Source organism: Xenopus tropicalis, chromosome 5 (assembly GCF_000004195.4).
Source record: "Xenopus tropicalis strain Nigerian chromosome 5, UCB_Xtro_10.0, whole genome shotgun sequence".
Lineage (NCBI taxonomy): Eukaryota > Metazoa > Chordata > Amphibia > Anura > Pipidae > Xenopus > Xenopus tropicalis.
This window is the reverse complement of record NC_030681.2, coordinates 774,542-794,423: the sequence shown is the minus strand read 5'-3', so window position 1 is coordinate 794,423 and position 19,882 is coordinate 774,542. Positions and strand designations below refer to the sequence as shown.

Here is a 19,882-nt window from a genome sequence, read left to right as displayed (position 1 = left end):
CAGGGTGTTGCTGGGTTTGAAAAACACAGGAATGAGATGTTTGTTGAAAATTCTCCTAAGTTTTTCCGATGTTCCAGCAACATATGGAATGACTATGTTGTTTCGCCTGCTGTGTTCCTCCCTTCTGTTTGTAGGTCTGGTCTTTCTGTTGGTCTTGGATTTGGTTCTGATGAAGGCCCAGTCTGGGGACCCACAAGTTTTCAGAGCTCCTTATAGATGTTTATATTCTTTCTCCTTGGCCTCTGCATTGGATGCCACAGTTTCAGCCCGATGATGTAGAGTCCTAATTACACCCAGTTTATGTTCCAAAGGGTGGTGGGAATCAAACAGCAAGTACTGGTCTGTGTGGGTGGGTTTCCTGTATACTTCAATATCCAGGTCCCCCCCCTCTTTGATAACTATAGCACAGTCCAAAAAAGCCAGTTTGCTGTCTCTCACATCTTCCCTTGTGAACGTGATGTTTTGTCCACCGAGTTTATGTGTTTGGTGAAGGCTGGAACCTCGCGTTCTTTAATTTTGACCCAGGTGTCATCCACATATCTGAACCAATGACTTGGTGTTGTTCCCTTGAACGTGTCCAGGGCTTTCTTTTCCACTTCTTCCATGTAAAGGTTCGCTACAATTGGAGACACAGGCGAACCCATGGCACAGCCATGTTTTTGTCTATAGAAAACTTCCTTGTGCTTGAAGTAAGTGGTACTGAGACTCAGGTCCAGTAAGGAACAAACTTGTTCTGGGGTCAGCTTTGTTCTGCTGCTGAGGGTGGTGTCTTGTTGCAGCCGTTTCCTCACTGTATCAATTGCCCCGGCAGTGGGTATGCATGTGAACAGAGATGTTACGTCATAGGACACCATTGTATCATCGATCTCCAGCTTTAACTCCTTCACTTTTTTGACAAAGTCCATGGAGTTCTGAATGTGGTGTACTGTGTTTCCAACTAAGGGGGCTAAGATGTTGGCCACGTATTTAGCAATGTTATAAGTCACACAGTTAATGCTGCTGACAATTGGCCTCAAAGGGGCTCCTTCTTTGTGTATTTTTGGGAGTCCATATAGGCATGGAGTGGCTTCGCCTGGGTAAAGGCGACGGTACAAAGCTGGACTGATGACCTTTTCCTTCTCAAGGTGCTGCAAGCAGTCTATAACCTTCTTCTTGTAGTTGCTTGTTGGATCTCTCTTGAGTTGCTCATATGTGTCTGAATCGTTGAGCAGTGTGGACACTTTGGCATGGTAGTCTGATGTACTCAGTACCACTGTACACCTTCCTTTATCCGCTGGCAGGATGGTGACACTTGAGTCCTTGGCAAGTGCAAGAGCTTTAGCATTAGCTAGGGCAGCTGATACTTTTAACCGGATGTTTTCAGCCTCATCCACTGGGATCTTATTGTTGTGGATGGATGATTCTGTGGCTGTGATGAAGTCTACCACTGGGACATACCGTGGGGCCACTGGGACATACCGTGGGGCCACTGCAAAGTTCAGTCCCTTGGCTAAGACATCTTCTCTGGTTCTGTGAGTTCCCTGTCTGATAAATTATTTACCTACAGATCCTTGATGTTCCGACATGTCTTGTTTTCCTCTTCCTTCCTCCCAGTTGATTTGTCTGTTGGCTGGGTGTTGTTGGGATAATAAACTGGTGAATTTGTTTATTTGCCTCTCCTTGCCCTTGGCACGTTGTGCCAGTTGCGCCCGCTCTGTGAATGCAACCACTCTTTGCAACGTCAGCACCGGTAGTTTTGCTGTCAGTCTCTGTTTTGCATTATCAAATTTATGAACCAGGACCTCAGTTGAGAAGTTGGTCTGTCTCACCCGTTCATTTAGCAGTTGTTTCTGGGCTTTCTGAAGGCTGACAAGACTCAGCGGTCTCTCTACACCTCTGTCAGGACAAGCCGGGCGCGTCACTGGAAGAACTCGTAGAGGAAGGACCTCTCCTACACCTCCCACTAAGGATCACAGCCACTGAGGATGGAACAGGACTTGAACCAAGTGGAGGAGTGGCAGGAGTGCCGAACCGGAACGTCAGAGCAAAATCGGCAGGCAAAAGCGAGGTCGGACAGGCGGGAAGTTTTCAAGATCGAGAGTCAGGCCGGGTCAGAGAATCAAATAGGCAATCACAGGAAACAAGCTTGGCGTCTTTCACAAGGAAACGATCACTTCGCAATGCTGGTAGGCCTTTGGCGTCCTTTTGAGCGCAATGCGCCTGCGCCGGCGTCAAGACGCATGCCGGCGTCATGACGCGCGCCGGCGTCATGACGCGCGCCAGCGTCAAGACGCGCGCCGGCGTTAATGCGCGCGCGGGCGTCACGACGTACGCCGGCGTCAATACTTGCGCGAGCGACGGAGCGCGCGCGGCCGTCGGAACGTGCGCTGGCGATCGGGCGCGCGCCTACCTTAGGCGAACGACCAGGTACCTGACATTGCCCCTCCCAAGGCGCGGCCTCCGGATGCGCCCAGACGCAGGTTTCCCTGGAAATTTTTTATGGAAGGCCCGAATCAGTTGAGGAGCATGAACATTGGTTGAAGATTCCCAGGAATTGTCCTCAGGCGTATAGCCCTTCCACTGGACCAAATACTGCAAGCGACCTCTTCGATACCTGGAATCGAGAATAGCTTGGACTTCGAATTCTTCAACACCCTGTACTGTCACTGGCTCTGGAGGTGCCCCAATACGACCCGGAAACGGATTCTCCACCACTTTCTTTAGAAGAGAGACGTGGAACACAGGATGGATTCGAAGGTTAGCAGGCAGCTTCAATTTAAAGGTAACAGAGTTAATTTGCTCCAAGATTGGGAAGGGACCCATAAACCTTTGGCCCAACTTCTTGGAGGGACACGATAACCTGAGGTTGCGAGTGGATAACCAAACGAGATCCCCCGGCTTGAATTCAGGACTCTTCCTCCGTCTCTTATCGGCATATCCTTTGTAATTCCTTTGAGCCTCCCGTAAAGTCTGCTGGAGCAACTCGAAATTATGCCTTAAGAACGAAAGTCTATCCTGAGCTGCAGGAACCGTAACCTCTGCTAGGCCTGGCAGAGTGGTAATATGAAATCCATAGTTAGAGAAAAAAGGAGTCTGTTTGGAGGAGCTATGTACCGCATTATTGTAAGAAAACTCCGCTAAGGGTAAGAGCGCCGACCAATCTTCCTGAGAATAAGAGGAAAAACATCTAATATATTGCTCCAACGTCTGATTAGTACGTTCTGTTTGCCCATTCGTCTGAGGATGAAAAGCAGAGGACAGGGCGAGCTCAATATGGAGTCCCTGACATAACGCCCTCCAGAAGCGAGACGTAAACTGCGACCTCGATCAGACACTATCTCCTTGGGTAAGCCGTGAAGCCGAAAGACCTCTTTAATAAATACTTCTGCCGTTGTGGCTGCAGATGGTAACCCCACCAAGGGTATAAAGTGAGCCATCTTGGTAAACCCGTCAACCACTACCATGATTGTGTTAAAACCCCCCGACTTGGGCAGATCCACAATAAAGTCCATGGAAATTCTCTCCCAGGGTTTCTCAGGAACCGGGAGAGGTTGAAGTAACCCCATTGGTCGGGAGTGTGTATCCTTAAATCTGGCACATGTTTGACAGGAAGTAACATATTTCATGCAATCCCTTGACATGCCGGGCCAAAAAAAATTCCTATTAGCAAGTTCTAGTGTCTTGCGAACCCCCAGGTGGCCGGAAACAGGATGATCATGGACAAATCTGAGTACCTCGAGGCGCAGGTCTTCAGGGACAAAAATTTTATTATTTAGACATGAGGTAATTACCACGACGATCCATATGTGTAGGTAAATTGTCCACAGACTGGAGGCGTTCTGGATCTTGTCAAGCAGATCGGCTTGGAGAAGGAGAAAATTGGAGGCATGAAGGACAGTGCTGGCGGCAGAATTATTCTCGGGTGCAGAAAACAGACGGGACAACGCATCCGCTTTGCCATTCTTGGAACCCGGTCTAAAAGTAACGTGGAAGTTGAATCTGGAAAAGAAGAGTGCCCATCTGGCCTGACGAGGTCGGAGTCTTTTTGCTGAGCGTAAATATTCCAAGTTCTTGTGATCAGAAAAAACTAAAATAGGGTGAGACGCCCCCTCCAACAGGTGTCGCCATTCTTGGAATGCAGATTTAATCGCAAGTAGCTCTCTGTCTCCCACATCGTAATTTTGCTCAGAGGAAGATAACTTTTTAGAGAAAAATGCGATAGGATGAAGTAGGCTCTGTACAATCGTTTCTTTGCGATAGCACAGCTCCGATGGCATACTCTGAGGCATCCACCTCTAGAACAAACGGCCGTGTAGGATCTGGATGTTTGAGAATGGGAGCGGAGGTAAAACAATTCTTGAGATCCAAAAAAGCCCGCTGAGCCTCAGAAGTCCAGCAGAATCTTTTTACCGAGCTGGTAAGAGCAGTGATAGGGGCGATTATCTTAGAGAAATTCTTGATGAACTTTCGGTAAAAGTTGGCGAAGCCCACAAATCTTGTACAGCCTTACGACTGTTGGGAACGGGCCAGTCTAATACCGCAGAGGACCTTGCGAGAGTCCATAGATATTCCGTCTGAAGAAATGATAAAACCTAGGAACTCTATAGAAGATTTTTCGAACTCACACTTCTCCAGTTTGGCGAAAAGTTTATATGCTCGTAACCGAGAGAAGACTTGTCTGACGTGGTGTCGGTGTTCCTCCAAGGAAGATGAAAATATTAAGATATCATCGAGATAAATAAAAATCCAAAAAGTCTCTGAAATATCATTTGCAAAGTGTTGAAACGTTGCTGGGGCGTTGCATAAGCCCGAAGGGCATCACTAGGTATTCATAGTGCCCATATCGGGTGCGAAAGGCTGTTTTCCACTCATCTCCTTGTCGAATGCGGACCAAATTGTATGCCCCCCCGAAGATCTAGTTTTGTGAATACATGTGCTGAACGTAATCTTATAAACAGTTCCGAGATGAGGGGTAGCGGATATCGGTTCTTAATGGTTACCTTGTTCAAATCTCGGTAGTCTATGCAGGGGCGTAAGGAATGGTCTTTTTTCTCAACGAAGAAAATACCTGCCCCAGCAGGGGAGGTAGATGGACGGATAAATCCTTTCCTAAGGTTTTCCTCAATGTAGGTCTTGAGAACTTTAAGTTCAGGTTCGGATAGAGGGTAGATCCGTCCAAATGGGATCGCTGCTCCGGGAAGAAGATCCACCGGGCAATCATTTATCTGATGTGGAGGAAGTACATCCGCTCCTTTCTCATCAAAGACATCTAAGAATTCGTGGTAAGGTTCTGGAACCAGTTTGAGTCGAGGATCAGGGGTCACAACCAGCAATCTCCCAGGAGCCAACTCAGAACAAGGACAATGCTCAGAGGGGAATGTTATTTGATTCGAGTCCCAATTGATGAGAGGGTTATGAGTCTTTAACCATGGAAAACCCAAAATGATAGGATACAGAGGGGAAGAAACCACGTTAAACGATAGGGTTTCGGTATGCTGTTGAATTTTTATTAACAAAGGAATAGTCTCAAACAGGACTGGACCAGAAGAAATATTAGATCCGTCAGCCAACTTCACCGTCAGTGGGCAGGATCTGGGTCTTAAAGGAATGTCATGAAAACGGGCGAAGTCTCGATCGATAAAGCAACCGCACGCCCCGGAGTCAATCAACGCAGGGGTCTGGAGCGTCTTTCTTGACCACTGCAAAATAGTAATAACTGACATAAGAGACAGTCCATCAACAGCTTCCGCACTAAGAAGACCCGGTATAGATCTCTTACTTGTGGGTCGCACCGGGCATGTGCGGAGCAGATGACCAGAGGCACCACAGTAAAGGCACAAGTTCAGGCGACGTCTGCGTAGCCTCTCTTCGGGAGTCAGAGGGGAACGGATGAGCCCAATTTGCATGGGTTTAGCAGCCCCAGCCGATGACGAGGCCGAGGTGGATGGAGCCAAAATGGGTTTAGGGAATAGAGGAGCTTTAGGGAGCAGCCAACTGGGTTGAAATGTCCCGGACTTTTCCAGTCTCCTCTCCCTCAAACGTCGGTCTAACTGGACGACGACATCGATGAGGGAATCGAAGTCTTCGGGAATCCCCACTCGGGCTAACTCGTCCTTTAGACCTTCAGACAACCCTATTCTGAATTGATGCTTCAGTGCAGCTTGATTCCATCGGGTATCTGCAGCGTGGCTACGGAAGTCAGTAACATATTCCTCAACTGGCCGTTTACCCTGGGACAAAGATCTGAGTGCGGCTTCAGCTGAGGCTTCTCTTTGGGGGTCATCGTATAATACCGCCATCGCCTGGAAAAAAGCAGCAGAGTCACTAAACAACGGACTTTGTTGTTCCAGAAGACGATGAGCCCAAGTCTGTGGCTCCCCGGACAGGAGTGAGATAGCGAACCCCACCTTGGACTGCTCAGTCGTATAAACTTGGGGGTTAAGTGTGAATTCCAGCTTGCAGCTATTCATAAAAGCCCGGAACTTTTTGCGATCCCCCAGAAAACGCTCCGGCAGAGAGAGCTTAAGCTTGGCAATTGGCGGCTGGGCCGCAACAGGTGGGGGTGCAACAGGAGCATCAGTAGGATCCCTGGGCAGGGGTTGTAGCTGGGCTTGAACTTCTTGGAAACCTGCCTGTAGTTCTTGCACCGCTCGAGTGAGGGTCGCCATCTGCTGGTTAAGGAGCTGCATAGCAGAAATTTCCTCAGATTCTTCCATACTGGCGAAGTGATACTGTCAGGACAAGCCGGGCGCGTCACTGGAAGAACTCGTAGAGGAAGGACCTCTCCTACACCTCCCACTAAGGATCACAGCCACTGAGGATGGAACAGGACTTGAACCAAGTGGAGGAGTGGCAGGAGTGCCGAACCGGAACGTCAGAGCAAAATCGGCAGGCAAAAGCGAGGTCGGACAGGCGGGAAGTCGGTACAGGCAGCAAGTTTTCAAGATCGAGAGTCAGGCCGGGTCAGAGAATCAAATAGGGAATCACAGGAAACAAGCTTGGCGTCTTTCACAAGGAAACGATCACTTCGCAATGCTGGTAGGCCTTTGGCGTCCTTTTGAGCGAAATGCGCCTGCGCCGGCGTCAAGACACACGCCAGCGTCATGACGCGCGCCGGCGTCATGACGCGCGCCAGCGTCAAGACGCGCGCCGGCGTTAATGCGCGCGCGGGCGTCACGACGTACGCCGGCGTCAATACGTGCGCGAGCGACGGAGCGCGCGCGGCCGTCGGAACGTGCGCTGGCGATCGGGCGCGCGCCTACCTTAGGCGAACGACCAGGTACCTGACAACCTCAAAGAAAAAGGTCACTCCTTTGAGGACAGTAACGAGCATATTTTGGACCGAGAGGACAGATGGTTGGAAAGAGGCCATTTATGCCAACCTGGAGAAACCATCCCTGAACAGAGGAGGGGGCCTGCGACACCGCTTGTCACCAACATACAATGGCGCGGTGACATCCTTACCCCGGCAGTTTCACAACAGTTCACACTTCCAGTCATGTACTTTGAAGGATTAACCCCTTCATCAATGAGAATCTTGGTACCATTGTGATTGGATCATACCTTCTTACACCTGTCAGTTTCAGCTAACACCTAACTGAACAAGTTCAATGGAACCATTGTGATTGGATGTCTGTGACTGTACTACCATCAAGAGTTTAAATACCGGGGAATTCCCTACCAGTCATTTGAACTGAAGAAGCCGCTCGGATGAGGGTGAAACGTTTTCAAGGAAAAACTCAGAAAAGTCCAGTTGTTTTAGACTTAATTCTATTAACCCTTAAGGTTACGTGGGCTGTGGGGCATTTCTTTACACTCAGTATTGAGCTCTGGGGGAATTAACTCTTTCAGTATGAGAGTGGTCCCAGAACCTGTTGCTGGGGTTCTAGCAAATGTGCAGTCCCTATCGGAACCGTCTCCAAAATGGGGTAAAGCAATGCCCCGGGGCGGCACCGTGCCGGGGCATTAGGGGCAGTTCCTACCTGGAAGGTTTAACCGCCCGCATTTTGCCCCATCCTTGCCCGTGTCCCCCAACAAGCAGGAACCCCCTTTTAGTTAGAGATTAGGGGTGATGGCCGTCGCTGGAGGGGTGGCGCTGGCTCTACAGACGGCTGTTGGACCAATAGGGTGGTAGCTTGGAGCCTTTGGACCTCAATGGGCAGAACCAGCAGAAACAGCTCTAGAACCTCAGTCTTTGTTGCCTGATCCGTAGACTTTGTTGCAAACAGAATTCCCCAGGTGCAAAGGTCCATCAGCTGCTGGGATAGGACTCCGGCCAAACCTGGGCAGTGTCTGACCTGAACCGCTGGCCCAGTGGCACGAGGCCCAATCTGCCCAGGATGGTTGGCTTGACTTGTTGGTTGGCTGATTGCCCCCATATCACTGGCACCGGGGGCACAATATAGATGGGCAGGAGAGTCCCATACTGGCACGAGGGGCATCAGTAGAAATGGGGTTAATTTCCAAGGTCTAACCATTTATATGGGGGGGGGGTGGCACTGGGTACATCCCTTATTGTATGGGCACCGTAAGAGCAACATCGCAAGGGGCACTTGGTTGTATTTGGCTTTGCAAGGGGTAATAAGGGAATAGTCATTCAGCCCAGGCAGATGGCATCAGGGGGGCAGTGGGACATCCCGTGCCAGGCTGGGCCCCTGACTCCTTGCCCAACCCTCACTGGGGGCAGCTGACTTGGCACCTAGTGGGACATCTCGTGCCAGGCTGGGCCCCTGACTCCTTGCCCAACCCTCACTGTGGGCAGCTGACTTGGCACCTAGTGGGACATCCCGTGCCAGGCCGGACCCCTGACCCCTGACTCCTTGCCCAACCCTCACTGGGGGCAGCTGACTTGGCACCTAGTGGGACATTCCGTGCCAGGCCGGGCCCCTGACTCCTTGCCCAACCCTCACTGCTGGCAGCTGACTTGGCACCTAGTGGGACATCCCATGCCAGGCCGGGCCCCTGACTCCTTGCCCAACCCTCACTGTGGGCAGCTGACTTGGCACCTAGTGGGACATCCCATGCCAGGCCGGGCCCCTGACTCCTTGTCCAACCCTCCCTGCTGGCAGCTGACTTGGCACCTAGTGGTACATTCCGTGCCAGGCCGGGCTCCTGACTCCTTGCCCAACCCTCCCTGCTGGCAGCTGACTTGACATCTAGTGGTACATTCTGTGCCATTCCGTGCCAGGCCGGGCCCCTGACTCCTTGTCCAACCCTCCCTGCTGGCAGCTGACTTGGCACCTAGTGGGACATCCCGTGCCAGGCCGGGCCCCTGACTCCTTGCCCAACCCTCACTGTGGGCAGCTGACTTGGCACCTAGTGGGACATTCCGTGCCAGGCTGGGCCCCTGACTCCTTGCCCAACCCTCACTGGGGGCAGCTGACTTGGCACCTAGTGGGACATTCCGTGCCAGGCTGGGCCCCTGACTCCTTGCCCAACCCTCCCTGTGGGCAGCTGACTTGGCACCTAGTGGGACATCCCGTGCCAGGCCGGGCCCCTGACTCCTTGCCCAACCCTCACTGTGGGCAGCTGACTTGGCACCTAGTGGGACATTCCGTGCCAGGCTGGGCCCCTGACTCCTTGCCCAACCCTCACTGGGGGCAGCTGACTTGGCACCTAGTGGGACATCCCGTGCCAGGCTGGGCCCCTGACTCCTTGCCCAACCCTCACTGCTGGCAGCTGACTTGGCACCTAGTGGGACATCCCATGCCAGGCCGGGCCCCTGACTCCTTGCCCAACCCTCTTACTGGCAGCTGACTTGGCACCTAGTGGGACATCCCGTGCCAGGCCGGGCCCCTGACTCCTTGCCCAACCCTCCCTGCTGGCAGCTGACTTGGCACCTAGTGGGACATTCCGTGCCAGGCCGGGCCCCTGACTCCTTGCCCAACCCTCACTGCTGGCAGCTGACTTGGCACCTAGTGGGACATCCCGTGCCAGGCCGGGCCCCTGACTCCTTGCCCAACCCTCACTGTGGGCAGCTGACTTGGCACCTAGTGGGACATTCCGTGCCAGGCCGGGCCCCTGACTCCTTGCCCAACCCTCACTGTGGGCAGCTGACTTGGCACCTAGTGGGACATCCCGTGCCAGGCCGGGCCCCTGACTCCTTGCCCAACCCTCACTGTGGGCAGCTGACTTGGCACCTAGTGGGACATCCCGTGCCAGGCCGGGCCCCTGACTCCTTGCCCAACCCTCTGGCTGGCAGCTGACTTGGCACCTAGTGGGACATTCCGTGCCAGGCCGGGCCCCTGACTCCTTGCCCAACCCTCTTACTGGCAGCTGACTTGGCACCTAGTGGGACATCCCATGCCAGGCCGGGCCCCTGACTCCTTGCCCAACCCTCTTACTGGCAGCTGACTTGGCACCTAGTGGGACATCCCATGCCAGGCCGGGCCCCTGACTCCTTGCCCAACCCTCACTGTGGGCAGCTGACTTGGCACCTAGTGGGACATCCCATGCCAGGCTGGGCCCCTGACTCCTTGCCCAACCCTCACTGTGGGCAGCTGACTTGGCACCTAGTGGGACATTCCGTGCCAGGCTGGGCCCCTGACTCCTTGCCCAACCCTCACTGTGGGCAGCTGACTTGGCACCTAGTGGGACATTCCGTGCCAGGCCGGGCCCCTGACTCCTTGCCCAACCCTCTGGCTGGCAGCTGACTTGGCACCTAGTGGGACATCCCGTGCCAGGCTGGGCCCCTGACTCCTTGCCCAACCCTCTGGCTGGCAGCTGACTTGGCACCTAGTGGGACATCCCGTGCCAGGCTGGGCCCCTGACTCCTTGCCCAACCCTCTGGCTGGCAGCTGACTTGGCACCTTGTGGGACATCCCGTGCCAGGCCGGGCCCCTGACTCCTTGCCCAACCCTCACTGCTGGCAGCTGGCGTGGAGGTATAACCCTATTTGTCGCGGTGCTGATGGATCTCCCACAGTCAGAACAATGAGCCGCTGTCTGATCCAATCAGGACCTGGTCCCATGACGCCTCTGGGCCAGTAGGAATCACGGCCATTACCGGGGGAATAAGAGGAGGGTGTATGCTCAGGGGCACCAACACTCTGAGGGATTCCCGTGCCAACACCCATGCCAGTTGCTCTGGGCATCGTTACTACTGACCCCCTTGGGCTTCCCCGCACCATGAGGTTTGAGGGGCTCCTGGCAGAGGTGGGGGGATTCGGAAAGTTCCAGATATCAATTTTGCTGATTACCTGCCTCCCAAGAGTCATCCTTCCTCTTCACTTCCTACTGCACATCTTCATCTCGGCGGCGCCCTCCCACCACTGTGCCACCCCCAGCGCGGGCAAACTGGGGAACTGGAGCCAATGGAAATCCCTGCTCCTCTACATCCCACAGGAACCAGATGGATCCCTCAGCTCCTGTCGGAGATACTCCCACCCCCAACTCCACCTGCTCCCCAACAGCTCAGTGGGACCCCCCAATAGGTCTACAGAACCTTGTGAGGAAGGCTGGGAGTACGACCAATCAGTCTTCTCCTCCACCACCGTCACACAGGTAGGATCCACTGTGCGACTACTGCCCCCCCACTGTCCGACTACTGCCCCCCCACTGTCCGACTACTGCCCCCCCACTGTCCGACTACTGCCCCCCCACTGTCCGACTACTGCCCCCCCCCACTGTCCGACTACTGCCCCCCACTGTCCGACTACTTCCCCCCCACTGTCCTACTACTGCCCCCCCACTGTCCGACTACTTCCCCCCCCACTGTCCTACTACTGCCCCCCCACTGTCCAACTACTGCCCCCCCACTGTCCTACTACTGCCCCCCACTGTCCGACTACTGCCCCCCCACTGTCCGACTACTGCCCCCCCCACTGTCCGACTACTTCCCCCCCGCTGTCCGACTACTTCCCCCCCGCTGTCCTACTACTGCCCCCCCGCTGTCCGACTACTTCCCCCCCACTGTCCTACTACTGCCCCCCGCTGTCCGACTACTTCCCCCCCGCTGTCCGACTACTGCCCCCCACTGTCCTACTACTGCCCCCCACTGTCCGACTACTGCCCCCCCCCACTGTCCGACTACTTCCCCCCGCTGTCCGACTACTTCCCCCCCGCTGTCCTACTACTGCCCCCCCACTGTCCGACTACTTCCCCCTTGCTGTCCTACTACTGCCCCCCACTGTCCGACTACTTCCCCCCGCTGTCCTACTACTGCCCCCCGCTGTCCTACTACTGCCCCCCCGCTGTCCGACTACTTCCCCCCCGCTGACCTACTACTGCCCCCCCACTGTCCTACTACTTCCCCCCGCTGTCCTACTACTGCCCCCCGCTGTCCGACTACTTCCCCCCCGCTGACCTACTACTGCCCCCCACTGTCCTACTACTTCCCCCGCTGTCCTACTACTGCCCCCCGCTGTCCGACTACTTCCCCCCGCTGTCCTACTACTGCCCCCCCACTGTCCTACTACTTCCCCCCGCTGTCCGACTACTTCCCCCCCGCTGTCTTACTACTTCCCCCGCTGTCCTACTACTGCCCCCCCACTGTCCTACTACTTCCCCCCGCTGTCCGACTACTTCCCCCCCGCTGTCCTACTACTTCCCCCCGCTGTCCGACTACTTCCCCCCGCTGTCCTACTACTTCCCCCCGCTGTCCTACTACTTCCCCCCACTGTCCTACTACTTCCCCCCGCTGTCCGACTACTTCCCCCCCGCTGTCCTACTACTTCCCCCCGCTGTCCTACTACTGCCCTCCCGCTGACCTACTACTGCCCCCCCCACTGTCCTACTACTGCCCCCCCGCTGACCTACTACTGCCCCCCCACTGTCCTACTACTGCCCCCCACTGTCCTACTACTGCCCCCCCACTGTCCTACTACTGCCCCCCGCTGTCCGACTACTTCCCCCCGCTGTCCTACTACTTCCCCCCGCTGTCCTACTACTGCCCCCCCACTGTCCGACTACTGCCCCCCCCCGCTGACCTACTACTGCCCCCCCCACTGTCCTACTACTGCCCCCACTGTCCTACTACTGCCCCCCCACTGTCCTACTACTGCCCCCCCGCTGTCCGACTACTTCCCCCCCGCTGTCCTACTACTTCCCCCCGCTGTCCTACTACTGCCCCCCCACTGTCCGACTACTTCCCCCCGCTGTCCTACTACTTCCCCCCCCGCTGTCCTACTACTGCCCCCCCACTGTCCGACTACTTCCCCCCCGCTGTCCTACTACTTCCCCCCGCTGTCCTACTACTGCCCCCCCACTGTCCGACTACTTCCCCCCGCTGTCCCACTACTTCCCCCCCGCTGTCCTACTACTGCCCCCCCGCTGTCCTACTACTGCCCCCCCGCTGTCCGACTACTGCCCCCCCGCTGTCCTACTACTGCCCCCCGCTGTCCGACTACTGCCCCCCCGCTGTCCTACTACTGCCCCCCACTGTCCTACTACTTCCCCCCGCTGTCCTACTACTGCCCCCCACTGTCCGACTACTGCCCCCCCACTGTCCGACTACTGCCCCCCCACTGTCCGACTACTGCCCCCCCACTGTCCGACTACTGCCCCCCCACTGTGCGACTACTTCACCCCCCACTGTCCGACTACTGCCCCCCCACTGTCCTACTACTGCCCCCCACTGTCCGACTACTGCCCCCCACTGTCCGACTACTGCCCCCCCGCTGTCCGACTACTTCCCCCCCGCTGTCCTACTACTGCCCCCCCACTGTGCGACTACTTCACCCCCCACTGTCCGACTACTGCCCCCCACTGTCCTACTACTGCCCCCCCACTGTCCGACTACTGCCCCCCACTGTCCGACTACTGCCCCCCACTGTCCGACTACTGCCCCCCCGCTGTCCGACTACTTCCCCCCCGCTGTCCTACTACTGCCCCCCACTGTCCGACTACTGCCCCCCCACTGTGCGACTACTTCACCCCCCACTGTCCGACTACTGCCCCCCACTGTCCTACTACTGCCCCCCCACTGTCCGACTACTGCCCCCCACTGTCCGACTACTTCCCCCCCGCTGTCCGACTACTTCCCCCCCGCTGTCCTACTACTGCCCCCCCGCTGTCCTACTACTGCCCCCCCACTGTGCGACTACTTCACCCCCCACTGTCCTACTACTGCCCCCCGCTGTCCTACTACTGCCCCCCCGCTGTCCGACTACTTCCCCCCGCTGTCCTACTACTGCCCCCCCGCTGTCCTACTACTGCCCCCCCGCTGTCCGACTACTTCCCCCCGCTGTCCTTCTACTGCCCCCCCGCTGTCCGACTACTGCCCCCCCGCTGTCCGACTACTGCCCCCCCGCTGTCCGACTACTGCCCCCCCGCTGTCCTACTACTGCCCCCCCGCTGTCCCACTACTGCACCCCCACTGTCCTACTACTGCCCCCCCACTGTCCTACTACTGCCCCCCCACTGTCCGACTACTGCCCCCCCACTGTCCGACTACTGCCCCCCCCACTGTCCGACTACTGCCCCCCCACTGTGCGACTACTTCACCCCCCACTGTCCGACTACTGCCCCCCCACTGTCCTACTACTGCCCCCCCACTGTCCGACTACTGCCCCCCACTGTCCGACTACTGCCCCCCCGCTGTCCGACTACTTCCCCCCCGCTGTCCTACTACTGCCCCCCCACTGTGCGACTACTTCACCCCCACTGTCCGACTACTGCCCCCCACTGTCCTACTACTGCCCCCCCACTGTCCGACTACTGCCCCCCACTGTCCGACTACTGCCCCCCACTGTCCGACTACTGCCCCCCCGCTGTCCGACTACTTCCCCCCCGCTGTCCTACTACTGCCCCCCCACTGTCCGACTACTGCCCCCCACTGTGCGACTACTTCACCCCCCACTGTCCGACTACTGCCCCCCCACTGTCCTACTACTGCCCCCCCACTGTCCGACTACTGCCCCCCACTGTCCGACTACTTCCCCCCGCTGTCCGACTACTTCCCCCCCGCTGTCCTACTACTGCCCCCCCGCTGTCCTACTACTGCCCCCCCGCTGTCCGACTACTTCCCCCCCGCTGTCCCACTACTTCCCCCCCCGCTGTCCTACTACTGGCCCCCCCGCTGTCCGACTACTGCCCCCCCGCTGTCCGACTACTTCCCCCCCGCTGTCCGACTACTTCCCCCCCGCTGTCCTACTACTGCCCCCCCGCTGTCCTACTACTGCCCCCCCGCTGTCCTACTACTGCCCCCCCGCTGTCCTACTACTGCCCCCCCGCTGTCCTACTACTGCCCCCCCGCTGTCCGACTACTTCCCCCCCGCTGTCCTACTACTGCCCCCCGCTGTCCTACTACTGCCCCCCCGCTGTCCGACTACTTCCCCCCGCTGTCCTTCTACTGCCCCCCCGCTGTCCGACTACTGCCCCCCCCGCTGTCCGACTACTGCCCCCCCGCTGTCCGACTACTGCCCCCCCGCTGTCCTACTACTGCCCCCCCGCTGTCCCACTACTGCACCCCCACTGTCCTACTACTGCCCCCCCACTGTCCTACTACTCCCCCCCCACTGTCCTACTACTGCCCCCCACTGTCCGACTACTGCCCCCCCACTGTCCGACTACTGCCCCCCCCACTGTCCTACTACTGCCCCCCCCACTGTCCTACTACTGCCCCCTCACTGTCCGACTACTGCCCCCCCCACAGTCCTACTACTGCCCCCCACTGTCCTACTACTGCCCCCCCACTGTCCTACTACTGCCCCCCCCACTGTCCTACTACTGCCCCCCACTGTCCTACTACTGCCCCCCCACTGTCCGACTACTGCCCCCACTGTCCTACTACTGCCCCCACTGTCCGACTACTGCCCCCACTGTCCTACTACTGCCCCCCCACTGTCCGACACTGCCCCCCACTGTCCGACTACTGCCCCCCCACTGTCCGACTACTGCCCCCCCACTGTCCTACTACTGCCCCCCCCCACTGTCCGACTACTGCCCCCGCTGTCCCCACTACTGCCCCCCCACTGTCCGACTACTGCCCCCCGCTGTCCGACTACTTCCCCCCGCTGTCCCACTACTGCCCCCCGCTGTCCGACTACTGCCCCCCCACAGTCCTACTTCTCCCCCCCCCACTGTCCTACTACTGCCCCCCCACTGTCCTACTACTGCCCCCCCCACTGTCCGACTACTGCACCCCCACTGTCCTACTACTGCGCCCCCCCACTGTCCGACTACTGCACCCCCACTGTCCGACTACTGCCCCCCCCACTGTCCGACTACTGCCCCCCCCCCCGCTGTCCGACTATTACAGAGAGTAGCATAAGGAGCTGCAGGTGGGCCCCATTGCAGGCTCCACCTCCTGTACAGGTAGGGGCGGGGCCAGTGGAAGGTGCAACATCTCTCATTTCTGCCCCCTTCTAGTGGGACCTGGTGTGCGAGAGAAAGGGGTTAAACCAGGCGGCTGCCACTTTCTTCTTCATGGGACTGACTGTGGGCTCAGTTATATGTGGGTACCTGTCTGACAGGTAAGTGCCCGACACCCGGAGGGGTATCAACTGGCACCAGATTGGCCTGTTTGGCAAAGGGTTGGTAGCAACATGCCAGTTGCTAGGGAAAATGTAAAATGCCAGTTGCTAGGGAAATAACAACCCGCACCGACCCAAACCCACAAACCCCTAACTCCCTGACCCAAACCCACAAACCCCTAACCCAACCCCCCCAAACTCACAAACCCCTAACCCACACCCGACCCAAACCCACAAACCCCTAACCCACACCCGACCCAAACCCACAACCCCTAACCTTCACCTGACCCAAACCCACAAACCCCTAACCCACACCCGACCCAAACCCACAAACCCCTAACCTTCACCCGACCCAAACCCACAAACCCCTAACCCACACCCGACCCAAACCCACAAGCCCTAACCCTCCGACCCAAACCCACAAGCCCCTAACCCTCCGACCCAAACCCACAAACCCCTAACCCACACCCGACCCAAACCCACAAACCCCTAACCTTCACCCGACCCAAACCCACAAGCCCCTAACCCTCCGACCCAAACCCACAAGCCCTAACCCCCTCCGACCCAAACCCACAAACCCCTAACCCTCCGACCCAAACCCACAAGCCCCTAAACCCCCTCCGACCCAAACCCACAAACCCCTAACCCTCCGACCCAAACCCACAAACCCCTAACCCCCTCTGACCCAAACCAACAAACCCCTAACCCACACCCGACCCAAACCCACAAACCCCTTACCTTCACCCAACCCAAACCCACAAACCCCTAACCCCCTCCGACCCAAACCCACAAACCCCTAACCCCCTCCGACCCAAACCCACAAACCCTAACCCTCACCCGACCCAAACCCACAAACCCCTAACCCCCTCCCACCCAAACCCACAAACCCCTAACCCCTCCGACCCAAACCCACAAACCCCTAACCCCCTCCGACCCAAACCACAAACCCCTAACCCTCACCCGACCCAAACCCACAAACCCCTAACCCCCTCCCACCCAAACCCACAAACCCCTAACCCCCTCCGACCCAAACCCACAAACCCCTAACCCCCTCCGACCCAAACCCACAAACCCCTAACCCCCTCCGACCCAAACCCACAAACCCCTAACCCCCTCCGACCCAAACCCACAAACCCCTAACCCCCTCCGACCCAAACCCACAAACCCCTAACCAACACCCGACCCAAACCCACAAACCCCTAACCCTCTGACCCAAACTCACAAACCCCTAACCCCCTCCGACCCAAACCCACAAACCCCTAACCCCCTCCGACCCAAACCCACAAACCCCTAACCCCCTCCAACCCAAACCCACAAACCCCTAACCAACACCCGACCCAAACCCACAAACCCCTAACCCTCTGACCCAAACTCACAGTAATTGCCCAAATTTCATGTCAGCTCACACATGACTATTCCAGATAACAGATCCCATGTATTTCTGTTGTTTAGAAGCCGGTTCTGACTCTGTAGTCATTGAATGGTTCCTATGATTTTCATTGCCCCCCTATTCTGCCCCAGTCTGTGCCCTAAAGGCCAAATCTTCACATTTGCTTGGTTGAACCTCAGACAGATCCCTCGCTCACAGCCAATAAGATCCCTCTCTGTGTGTTTGTGTTGGGCAGGTTTGGGCGCAGGAAGATCCTTCTCGTGTCCATCCTTATCAGCTCTGTGTTTGGGCTCCTGTCGTCCTTCTCCGTGTCCTTCCTCATGTTCTGCCTCAGCAGGTCCATCTGTGGGGTCGGCCTCATGGGAATGACCCTCGTCTCCATCACTCTCGGTACCAGTCACTTTAGCCCATCAAGCTCTTCTACCTCCCTGAACCTGTCTGGCCTCCATTCAATGCCTCTGGCAGCCTCAGTCCTGTATCTCCCCCAACATTTCCATCCTACCCCCGAGCCAAGCCCGGAACCTCCTTCAGTCTGCCCCTAGTGCCCCCCAAACCTACAAGCCACCTTCTGATATCTCCCAGCGTGTCCCTATATCTCCATCACTCTCGGTACCAGTCACTTTAGCCCATCAAGCTCTTCTACCTCTCTGAACCTCTCCCGGCCTCCATCCTATGCCTCTGGAAGCCTCAGTCCTGTACCTCCCCAACATTTCCATCCTACCCCCGAGCCAAGCCCGGAACCTCCTTCAGTCTGCCCCTAGTGCCCTCCAAACCTCCAAACCACCTTCTGATATCTCTCAGCGTGTCCCTATATCTCCATCATCATCATCATCTGTAGGTCTCTCCAAGTCCCACCATGAATCCCACTCTACCTCTTATCTTTAATGCCTCCATGTTGCCCCCTCATACACCCCCACATGGCTTTTTTTGGTTCCTTCCATGTCTCAGCCCCACAGTAGCCCCGTTGCCCATGTTCTCCCCTTGGTTCTACCCCTTACATTACACGAGGTCTCTGTTACTGTAAACGGGGTGGGTGTGGAGCTGTTTGGGTTTATCTCCCCTTGATTTTTCTCTCAGCCTTGGAGTGGACAGATGTGGAACACCGCACGTTCTGTAGTACAATCAATAGTCTGTCATGGACTGTGGGCTACATGATACTAGCCCTGCTGGCCTACTGCATAAGGGACTGGCAATGGCTCCTTTTGGCTACCACTTTGCCTTGCTTGCTCAGTATCGCCACCTGGTGGTAAGATCTCATTCTATGGCTGGATATGTAGATTGTACCCAATCCCTGCAGTGTGTGAACCCGAACCCTAACCCTATCCCTAACTCTTACCCTAACCCTAATAACCCTAACCCTAATACACTAACCCTAACAACCCTAACCCTAATAACCCTAATACACTAACCCTAACCCTAATAACCCTAACCCTAATACACTAACCCTAATAACCCTAACCCTAATACCCCTAACCCTAACCCTAATACACTAACCCTAATAACCCTAACCCTAATAACCCTAACCCTAATACACTAACCCTAACCCTAATACCCTAACTCTAATACCCCTAACCCTAATAACCCTAACCCTAATACACTAACCCTAATAACCCTATCCCTAACCCTATCCGTAACCCTATCCCTATCCCTAACCCTATCCCTAACCCTATCCCTAACCCTAACCCTATCCCTAACCCTAACCCTATCCCTAACCCTAACCCTAACCCTATCCCTAACCCTAACCCTAACCCTATCCCTAACCTTAACCCTATCCCTAACCTTAACCCTATCCCTAACCCTATCCCTACCCTATCCCTAACCAAAACCCTATCCCTAACCCTAACCCTATCCCTAACCCTATCCCTAACCTTAACCCTAACCCTATCCCTAACCCTAACCCTAACCCTATCCCTAACCCTATCCCTATCCGACCCTATCCCTAACCCTATCCCTAACCCTATTCCTAATAACCCTAACCCTATCCCTAACCTAACCCTATCCCTAACCCTAACCCTATCCCTAACCCTAACCCTAACCCTATCCCTAACCCTATCCCTAACCCTAACCCTATCCCTACCCTAACCCTATCCCTATCCCTAACC

At 56.2% G+C, this 19,882-nt stretch overlaps 1 protein-coding gene across 1 annotated transcript; it reads left to right on the top strand.

Annotated features, from left to right (window-relative positions):
• The first annotated feature begins 11,044 nt into the window (after positions 1 to 11,044).
• Positions 11,045 to 19,084, top strand: LOC116411083 (solute carrier family 22 member 7-like). Its single transcript, XM_031902981.1, has 4 exons — positions 11,045 to 11,480; positions 16,287 to 16,390; positions 18,016 to 18,170; positions 18,858 to 19,084. The coding sequence occupies exons 1-4, from the start codon at positions 11,052 to 11,054 to the stop codon at positions 19,028 to 19,030; spliced, it is 861 nt and encodes a 286-aa protein (XP_031758841.1). The 5' UTR covers positions 11,045 to 11,051; the 3' UTR covers positions 19,031 to 19,084.
• The last annotated feature ends 798 nt before the right edge of the window (positions 19,085 to 19,882 follow it).

Coding starts and splice junctions, on each gene's coding strand:
- LOC116411083 (XM_031902981.1), top strand. CDS start 11,052: ATGCCAGTTGCTCTGGGCATCGTTACTACTGACCCCCTTGGGCTTCCC. Junction 16,391..18,015: donor TGTGGGTACCTGTCTGACAG/GTAAGTGCCCGA, acceptor TGTGTTGGGCAG/GTTTGGGCGCAGGAAGATCC. Junction 18,171..18,857: donor CCTCGTCTCCATCACTCTCG/GTACCAGTCACT, acceptor TTTTTCTCTCAG/CCTTGGAGTGGACAGATGTG.